General features: G+C 51.0%; 1 protein-coding gene across 3 annotated transcripts in view; it reads left to right on the top strand.

Moving 5' to 3' along the window:
• The window catches only part of LOC118210202 (diacylglycerol kinase delta-like), a 27719-nt gene that overhangs the window by 4956 nt on the left and 12763 nt on the right, over positions 1-10000 (top strand). For 2 of the 3 annotated variants that reach the window (XM_035386192.1, XM_035386191.1), the window contains exons 4-10: positions 6661-6765; positions 6858-6990; positions 7546-7652; positions 7741-7866; positions 8026-8128; positions 8289-8451; positions 8742-8850. In XM_035386192.1, the coding sequence (XP_035242083.1) occupies positions 6661-6765; positions 6858-6990; positions 7546-7652; positions 7741-7866; positions 8026-8128; positions 8289-8451; positions 8742-8850 (846 nt within the window). Of the gene's footprint in view, positions 1-1935; positions 2389-6660; positions 6766-6857; positions 6991-7545; positions 7653-7740; positions 7867-8025; positions 8129-8288; positions 8452-8741; positions 8851-10000 lie in introns of those variants that run through there. The other variant, XM_035386193.1, reaches the window with a different exon arrangement.

The following is a 10000-nucleotide window of genomic DNA, read 5'->3' as shown; positions in this document are numbered from 1 at the left end:
ACTGCAAAAATGCATTTTGCATAGCAGTTTTTTTTAATGGCTTTCATGGAGTGCCAGGATAAGTGTAATGTGCATGCAAATATAAAAAAACTGTCTCAGATGGAGGCTGTGAAATCACTTTACCAAAATACAAAATGGTGGAACATTATTGGTCAAAATGGCAGAAATCATAAGTGAAAATTGCAGAAATTTTTAGTGTTGTTCAGTTTGAGTTTGTCATGTTTACGGGTAAAAAAAAAATAAAAAAAAACAATGAAATGCTTACCCACAAGCCCCCTTGTGCCAGCGCAACCACAATGACAGCACACAAAAAAATCACAAAAGGACAAAGAAACAGTGCGATTTAAGTGCTGTCTCTACACACACGTGACTCCATGGATGCCAGATGAGCCTTAGCAATTCTGGATGGGGAATCAAACGGGAGCCCTAACCTCCCAGCCGCTTCTAACTGTCCAGTTACATTAACACAGCAGGCCTCAGAGACCCTGGGGCTGAGACCAGCCAGCCTGATTCCCACAGACCCCACAGTGTTGAGAACCTGAGGTGTTTGATTTTGGAAGAGGAACAGTCAAGTATGTGAAAGCACATGGAATTTGTACAGAGTCCTTGAAGGTTCTCGATTTCCTGCGGGTTTATGCATTTAAGGAAGTCTGTTTTTGTGTAGTGGCTCTGTGTATTCTGTGCAGTGTAAACACAGTCCAAGCTGTGCTGGATAAAACAACATCTGCACTGTTTTCAAAGCGCACGGTATTCCTGTAATCAGAGCGAGTGGGTGGGATTACTAGTTCATTGAATGTAATGCTTTTTTTTGCTAAATGCCTTTAAAATATTATTTATGGTCCTTGAAAACTTTGAAAATAGTCCTTGAAGGTCCATGAAAAGTCCTAAAATTTTGTATTAGAAACACTGTACTGAGGCTTCTTAAACGGCCTTAGGGAGTGTGTACACAGTCTCTGAAAGAGAGTGCAAACAGACCGTGTCCAGGTGAGAGTGCAAACAGGCTGAGTGAATGTGCACACACTGCCGGCGCGGGTGTTTAATTAGGCTGTCCCGCAGGTAGCCCGTGAGCCGGCTGTGTCTGAGCGACTGTGAGCGGACGGCCAGCTGAGAGACTGTATGAGACCTGGCCGAGAGAACAAACAGCCTTTTCGATAGTGTGTAAACGGTCCAAACAGAGCGAGTGTGTGAATGCTGTCAGGGTGAGTGTGCTCACAGAGTGAGTGTGTAAGTGTACTGTGTACTCTCTGAAACACTAGGAGGTTCAGGGGATCAGTGAGAGTGTGTGTTACACACCCCCAGCAGCCATGGCACACACTGCACCCTGGAGCTGAGTAAATATGTGAGCTCATCCACCTGCACATGCACTCCAAGAAGAGGATATTTCCTTATGCCAAAGACGATACACAGGTATCTGGGGCAGGACGCGTGTGAAGCAGGCTTTGTCTTTGAGTGCTAAATCCCTGACTGAGGGAGTGTCTAAACAGAGGAGAAAAGCCAGGAGACGTCATTGGAATAATAATAGATATTCGTACGAACATTATGTTTATATTTCAGTAAGTTTAGCCTCAGAAGTTTCCGTGGGGGTGTATCCTGGCCCAGTGGCTGCGCAGCAGAGTGTGTATTTAGAGCATCTGCGTAATGGGGAGTGGCCTGGTGTAGGGTCTGTATTTAGACCAGCTGAGTAGCAGTTTCCTGTGTTTATAACGTCTCAAGTGCTCTTATCAGTCTTTCATGTGAGGGTCCGGGGTTCTGCTCTGGGCTCCGACACTGCCGTCCGTCTCCGAGCGGGCGGGACTTGCAGACGGCCAATCATCACCTCCGATTTCCTCAGTTCGGTGGTCAGCGAGTTCCTCAGCTGTTTGTGGGCCCGCTGAACCCCCCCTCCCCCCTCCCCCTCCCCCGGCACCCGCTCGGGCCGCTGTGACGACAGGAAGTTTATCTGAGTCACTCCAGCGGATGAGGGAGGGGTCTGTAGCCCACGGCCCCTCTCAGAGCGCAGCAGTGCGAGTCTCTGGCAGGACGGCGCTTGTGTGGGGAATGCAGAGAGCGAGGCCGCAGCCGGTTCTGCTTCCTTACCGGAGAACGGGGAGCCCACTGCCAGAACCAAGACGGGAACCCGCCTTCACTGCCCTGGAGTAGGAGGGATACCAGCCATTCCCCAACCCACGGGGAGATACCAGCCATTGTGCCCCGGCTGGGACAGATAGCGGCTTTTCTGCCCCGCGGACATCAAGAGGAGCAGCAGCTGCGATCGCTAACCCACACTTGAGCCCCGGCTGGAGGAGCTGCCAGCCCGGCCGTGTCTGTCTGGCCCGTGGAGACGGCAGCCTGTCCGCGGCGTGCGCCTGGGGGAGCCGGGAGAGAGCCGGAGGCCGGGTCGCTCTGAGAGTAAGGTCGAAAAATGCCTGGAATGGGAGTGGGAGGGGCTTGGCGCATGCCTGCGCGTCTCTGCCGGTAAATGAGCCGAGTCAGACGGCGAGCTCGCCCGCGCTGCGCGGTCCCAGCCGGCTGTGCGCTGTGCGCTGTGCGTGCGTGTCTGCGCCTCACTTCGGGGGGGGTGGGGGGGGGGGGGTCTGTGTGTGTGCGGGGTTATCCCAGGCCGCCACGGAAGGCCTCTCCGGTATGCTGCTTAATGTAACAAAGGCAGGTCCCGGTTTATGTTTAAGTAGAGAGATCCTTAAGTGCGCGGCACTGGATCAAATTCTGCGTCTTTCTCGCAGCGCTGTAAGATAACTCTGCTGTTTATTGGGGAGGTACAATACTGGCTTGAAACTAGATCTGTGATGCCAGCCTTGTACGTTTTATGTAAGCTGTCGCTGTGATACCGTATTAGTCCTCGAGCGAGTCGAGTTTATGTTAGGAGTTTGTCTCCTCTGTTGCTCCTCCACATCTCTCCTGTATCTCCTCCCTGTCTCTCGTGGGTTTCCTCCGTGCGGAGGTTTGCTATGGCCGCGGGGCGATGAATGGGGCCTGTGTGTGTGTGTGTGTGTGTGTGTGTGTGTGTGTCTGCGTCTGCGCTCGCGGGTGTGCGTGTGTGTGCGCGCATGCGCGCTACGCTGCGCCGGGGGAAAGGCCTGCGATATTTTTATCCGCCTGGAACACAAGCGTCTTTGTTTGGCAGCTGTGAAGGAAATGTTCTGGGAAGCTGACGTCCACAGTGTGGAAACGGTCCCCCCTCTCTCATGCTGTACATGTGACTGAACACACACCAACACCAGCGTTTCTGTGTAGAACGATGAGCCCTCTCTCATGCTGTACATGTGACTGAACACACACCAACACCAGCGTTTCTGTGTAGAAAGATGGGCCCTCTCTCATGCTGTACATGTGACTGAACACAGACCAACACCAGCGTTTCTGTGTAGGAAGATGGGCCCTCTCTCATGCTGTACATGTGACTGAACACACACCAACACCAGCGTTTCTGTGTAGAAAGATGGGCCCTCTCTCATCCTGTACATGTGACTGAACACACACTAACGCTGGTGTTTGTTCAGAAAGACGGGCCCTCTCTCATCCTGCACATGTGACTGAACGCACGCTATGCTAACACCGGTGTTTGTTCAGAAAGGTGGGCCCCCTGTGGTGGCTGGGGCTTCCTGGGCAGAGGAAGGGATGCGGGCCTCAGGGCATGCAGCGAAAAGGCAGGTTTAAGAATCCGCCGGCGTCCTTAGAGCTAGCTTTCAGAGTCCGGCAGGCGTGTGCTCCAGGAGCCCAGTCCGCCGGTGACCGGTCCCCCTGCGCCCAGCACCCGACAGAGCAGGTCAGCAAAATCCCTAAAAAGCCAGAGCTCCACGCACGCTGTTATTACGGCGGTGACTAATTTGCCAGCTGTTTCCCCGCTGCTACGGTACCATGTATTTACTGTGTTAGCTTTGAAGGAAACCACGCGCAGAGCTGCTTCCTCCGGCCCCAGCCAAGAACAACACCCATAGCAGCACTACCACAATGATGTGTGTGTTGGAAGCTATTATTATGTGTGCTGCGTCTAAAAATATTACAGTCTCTACCTTTTATGGCTGGTTGTGTTTTCTTGAACGCCAGCGCAGCATCTTACAAAACGGTTGCCGTTCAAAAGAGTGTGTGTGTGTGTGTGTGTGTGTGTGTGGGGTGTTGTGTGTGTGCATGCATGTGTCTGTGTGTTGGGTGTTTGTGTGTGTGTGTTTGTGGGGGGGGGTGTTGTATGTGTGTGTGTGTGTGTTTCAGAAGGAAGGAGGAAGGTCAGATTCTCCTCTCTGAAACACTAGGAGGTTCAGGGGATCAGTGAGAGTGTGTGTTACACACCCATGGCACACACACTGCACCCTGGAGCTGAGTAAATATGTGAGCTCATCCACCTGCACATGCACTCCAAGAAGAGGATATTTCCTTATGTGAAACAGAATAGACGATCTATCTGGGGCAAGTGTTTATGCCAAGCACGTTGTGCCAGTACAAGTTTTATTATTTTAACATCTTTATTGATATTTTTCACAGGGGCGCTGTTCACCACAACGAAATACAGAAGTAAATGACATGATGCCTAAAATAATACAAAAACAAAATAATGGCACTGCAGAGCAGAAGTACTGCAACATCATTGCTGAATGTTTATGACATGGGACCGACTGTACATTCAGTGTGTTTACACTAGCTTGGAGAAGGACTACTTTAGATTTCTCTAAAATACGTATATCCTGATAATATCCTGTTTTTTTAAGTGGAAAGGCTTTACCCAAACCTATCCTTCTCAACTGCAGTCGATCCCACAAGTAGAACGCATCTTTTCTGTTCAAAGTAATGTTGGAGTCATTCCCAAGCACCAACAATCCAGGGCATGACAGAATTATCAAAGTGGGTGCTGTGAGATCCCTCCAGGGGTGCCTCGTAGGAGTTTCAAAAAATATTAGTCGAATATCTTTAATTTAGAGAATTTAAATGTTTGTTTTAGGCCCCGCATTTTCTAGTTAACGTAAATACTTAAGTGCGTGTTTCAAGCGCCACCATGTTCATGAATGCAGCCCTGTTTTCACTGTCTAGCCTGCGTGCCCTGGGTAGCTATCGAACATAACGTTCACAAAAATAACAGGCTATAGTTAGCAATGGTCAACTAGTTGGCATCTCGTTTTCTTTGCCAATATGAAGTGATGCATGGTCAGCACTATGGACTGGTATTGTATGGGCCTCTATGGTTGCTCGCTTTGACTATATCTGCGTTGAAAATTATCATTTTGAAGTTTTGGACAATACTGAAATTTAGTTATGGGCTATTGTGCCATCTTCCACTATGCTTATTAATCTAGCGCTGTGAATTACATCGCTGATACAACACGCTTTATTTGCTAATTTATTGAAAATTTCGGTCAGTTTTGCAAGTTGAGAATTTCCCAGTTGTATGAAAACATATTTTGAACAATATATCAGTGTCGTTTTGTGTTATACTACACCCTTGTGGACGTCACGGCATATTATGATATTGCATATTGCGTCAGACAATATACATATGCAAATAGTATTCAGATATATTCACATTCATACCAGTTTTAGACTTTTAAATTCAAATTCAGTTTCATGCCAAAGTTTCCTGCACATTCCTCGAAATTTAAGTTTTGTTAAAAATGATAAAACATAGAAATCATACTGTTAAATAAAAAAAAAAACTGATTTCAGATCACTATGGAGCATTTGTAAGCCCAACTGATTTCAATTCATAATGGAGCATTTGTGAGCTCATAATGGCTTTTGGGAGCAAACGTCTGAGCGAAATCTGCTGGGTGTCTGGACTGCTACCAGCGCTGCCCGAACTATTAAAGGAAGGCCTCCAGGCCTATTGAGTAGCAGGGAGGTTGCAGCCGCTGTTAGGCTAAAGATGGCCTGGCTGCCAGCTGGGAAGTTTCCCCCGATGTCAGCTGGAACGACGTCAGCGGCCCGGCCGCTTGGCGCTGTCTGGCCCTCCCGCCGCGGACCCTTGGCTCCTCTCCGCGGTCACGTCGGCGCGCTCTCCGTGCCAGCGCAAAACAGACCCCGCCCCCACCTCCGCCCGCGGCACAAAGGGTCGCGACCCCTCCGGTCCTTTCCCACAGCGGTCCGTCCCCATGACATCATTGGCGTCCCGGGAGAGCGGGGGCTGTGGGCTGGGACGCACGGTGCAGCTCTCTCTCTGTGCCCCCTCCTCTGGCCCGGCTCCTCTGGGCCGCTCTCTTTCTCCAGCCCGCTGCTAGCTTTAACCCCTGGGGGAATTCGCCTGTGCGACAAATGCAGCAGAGTCATTATTAACCCTTTGAGGAGTAGGTTTTTTGGAATGTGTTTTTAAATTTTTTTTTATTTTCAAAGTAAGTCTTCTAGAACATTGCTTTCCATTACCAGTAGTGATTGTGACATCAGCATTAGAATGTTCAGTTAAGAACATTCTAGTCACATGTTTGTACTTTAAAGGGTTAAATGGCCCAAGGTGTGTCTTTTCAGTCTGTTTGTTGGTTGGACTGCGGTGCAGTGCATTGTGTTCAGTGTGGAGGAAGTTAGCTCAGACTCGAATGTCCTTCCTGCTCTTATTAGGACAGACTTCCCCAGACGTCCCTGTGCTGGAGGGCCGAGAGGCCTGGTCCAGGGTGTTTGCGTCTCTGTCCTGTTTGCCCAGGGAAGGAAGCCCGCGTTTAAGTCCGGCTCTCCTCTCTCCCCCAGATCATCACGCCGTGCCGGAAGCTGATCCTGTGTGCGGAGAACAGGAAGGAGATGGAGGACTGGATCGCCGCCGTGCGCAGCGTGCAGAACCGCGAGCACTTCGAGGTGAGGCCCGCTCAGGCGTGGGAGCCAAGTTTCCCCCCGGGTGTCCCCGACCTCCGAACTCTGACCCTCTGCCCCCTCTCCCCCCCGCGCAGTCCACCCAGTACAGCATGGACCACTTCTCGGGGATGCACAACTGGTACGCCTGCTCGCACGCGCGCCCCACCTACTGCAACGTGTGCCGCGAGGCGCTGTCCGGGGTGACCTCACACGGCCTCTCCTGCGAAGGTAACCGCGCCGCGCCGGTCCCCCCCCCCCCGCCCCGCCCCGCCCCCCAGACCAGCGCAGAGCTCTTGAGCGGCTGGTCCGCGAACACAGGGCCTTTTGCAAAGGCTGTGAAGGTAGAACTGCTCTTCAGGGGATTTCTCAGGCACAGCTTTTCTGAGGAGGCTGAATTGGGAGCTTTTTTGTATGTGATTACAGTGGGTCGTGATTACAGCTTTTGTCATTCATTCTTGCGCGCCCTGGCGTGAACGTTGCCATGGCAACGCCGCTGTGTGTGGTGTATTTCTGCAGTAGAAAGGCTGTTCACCTGCAGCACAGGCCCAAAGAGGCCCGCTCACGCAGCCCGGTGTGATTTAACTGCGCAGTCTAATGTCTGCACCGCATCGGAATGGTGCAGCACTCTTAGCCTTGGGGAGGATACTGTGGTGGGGGTTCACCCTGTTGGCATGTAGTGTGGTAATATGCTGGAGTGTAGTGTGGTGGTGTTGTGTCGCAGTAGCACAGAAGGTCGTTGGGCTCTGTTTGAACCGCTGGTCTGACGGACTTCCTGTTCCGCAGTGTGCAAGTTCAAGGCGCACAAACGCTGCGCCGTCCGGGCCACCAACAACTGCAAGTGGACGACGCTGGCGTCCATCGGGAAGGACATCATTGAGGACGAGGACGGGGTAAGGGCAGCGTGGGGGCGGACTCCAGCGCTGCACAGATACGCAGCGCGGTGTGGTTCCTTACGTCTCGCTGTCTCTGTGTGTGCAGATCTCCATGCCCCACCAGTGGCTGGAGGGCAACCTGCCGGTCAGCGCCAAGTGCAGCGTCTGCGACAAGACCTGCGGCAGCGTGCTGCGCCTGCAGGACTGGCGCTGCCTCTGGTGCAAGGCCATGGTGCGTGTGTCTTATATGGAGTCATATATGGAGCATGTGTGCGTGCGTGTGTGTGTGTGTGTGTGTGTGTGTGTGTGTGTACTGCATGTGTAATGTGTGTGTGTGTGTGTGTGTGTGTGTGTGTGTACTGCATGTGTAATGCCTGTGTCTGTCTCGCAGGTGCATTCGGTGTGTAAGGAGCAGTTGTCCTCTAAGTGTCCGCTGGGGCAGTGCAAGGTGTCTGTTATCCCCCCCACAGCCCTCAACAGCATCGACTCTGACGGTGAGCCCTCCTCCTGCCCCTTATCTCGCCCTGGCCATGCTTAGCGCTGGTCTTAGCCTCCAGGGTTCTGTAATCAGAGAGCCCGCAGAGCTGCTGATTCAGCTGCTGATTGGCTGGCTGTGCACTGACCCCTCCTCTACCCTCCCCCCCCCCCCCCCAGGCTTCTGGAAGGCCAGCTGCCCCCCCTCCTGCACCAGCCCCCTCCTCGTCTTCGTCAACTCCAAGAGCGGAGACAACCAGGGCGTCAAGTTCCTGCGGCGCTTCAAGCAGCTGCTCAACCCCGCGCAGGTCTTCGACCTGATGAACGGGGGGCCGCACCTGGGGTGAGACGCCAGCCCGAGCGCGCGTGAGTGTGTGTGTGCGCGCGTGTGTGTGCGCGCGTGTGTGTGCGCGTGAGTGTGTGTGTGCGTGCGTGAGTGTGTGTGTGTGTGTGTGTGCGCGTGAGTGCGCGCGTGTGTGTGTGTGTGTGTGTAAGAGAGGGTGTTTGTGTAAGAGAGTGTGGACTGTATGTGTAAGAGAGGATGTATGTGTTAGAGAGCATGCAGAGTATTTGTGAGAGGGGGCGTGTGTCTGTGTGTTTGTAGCTGTGTCAGAACTCTCTTTTCTCTGGCAGTCTGCGGCTCTTCCAGAAGTTTGACACGTTTCGGATCCTGGTGTGTGGGGGAGATGGAAGTGTGGGCTGGGTCCTGTCAGAGATCGATACACTGACTCTGCACAAGCAGGTAGGCCAGTACTATCCTATTCTCTATAGAAACTCACTGCAGAAAGGCCAGTCCTGTCCTATTCTCTATAGAAACTCATTGCTGGTAGGCCAGTCCTGTCCTATTCTCTATAGAAACTCATTGCTGGTAGGCCAGTACTATCCTATTCTCTATAGAAACTCACTGCAGAAAGGCCAGTCCTGTCCTATTCTCTATAGAAACTCATTGCTGGTAGGCCAGTCCTGTCCTATTCTCTATAGAAACTCATTGCTGGTAGGCCAGTCCTGTGCCATTCTCTATAGAAACTCATTGCTGGTAGGCCAGTCCTGTGCCATTTTCTCAGTTTTTTCCAAAAGACCTTTCATACAGTGTGAAATAGTTTTTCCAGCTTCCCTAGTTCTGATTGGGGAGACAGTGCTCTCTTGTGGACATTGCAAACACTGAGCTATCTGAACTCCGACCAGGCTGTCTGTGCCTAGGGAAGCGATAGCTTAACTCACTTTTTATTTATAGTGCATTTTTCATTGGTTTTCAGATTTTTTGTAAAATGCATGTACTATGTATATGGAAATAAACAGCTGCAATTTAGTTGGACATACCTGGCCTACATCTGGCAGGCCTTCTACAGGGCTGTTATGATCATCACATCCTGCCTGATACTTTACATTGTTTTACTGTAGGACCAGTAAAGGAACTATGTAATTGATACCCATGGTATTGTACCATTCATGCTTTTCTGTACAAAAAAGCACAATACATTGGGGTCCCAGCCCGTACAGTATATACGCATGTCTTGTGTGAGTCCGTAGGTCTGTGTCAGTGTATAATACCTACTTATAGCAATTAGTTTTTTGTTTGCGAATGTACTTACCTTTGTGTAATAGAGCATGTGCTTTAGAAAATGTACTTTAGAAACTGTTGTATGTAATGTGTACATGCGTGTATCATATTCATTTAAAGCAGTTCATTATAATAGTTGGGGGACTGGGCGTGTAACTGAGGTTGTGGATCCAGTTCTTCGGGTGGGACCTTGCCCTTGTACCCTTGCTTCAGTGACTATCCATCTGTATGAATGGATTGTGTGTTCAGAATGTAAGCAGTATGAGCTGCTTATGATAAGAGCATTAATGCTAGATTACTAAAATGTAAGTGTATGTTGGAGCTGGCGTGT

The sequence above is a fragment of the Anguilla anguilla genome, chromosome 12 (assembly GCF_013347855.1).
Source record: "Anguilla anguilla isolate fAngAng1 chromosome 12, fAngAng1.pri, whole genome shotgun sequence".
NCBI classification, from domain to species: Eukaryota; Metazoa; Chordata; class Actinopteri; order Anguilliformes; family Anguillidae; genus Anguilla; species Anguilla anguilla.
The sequence above is the reverse complement of the archived record's forward strand: the minus strand, read 5'-3'. Positions and strand labels throughout refer to the sequence as shown.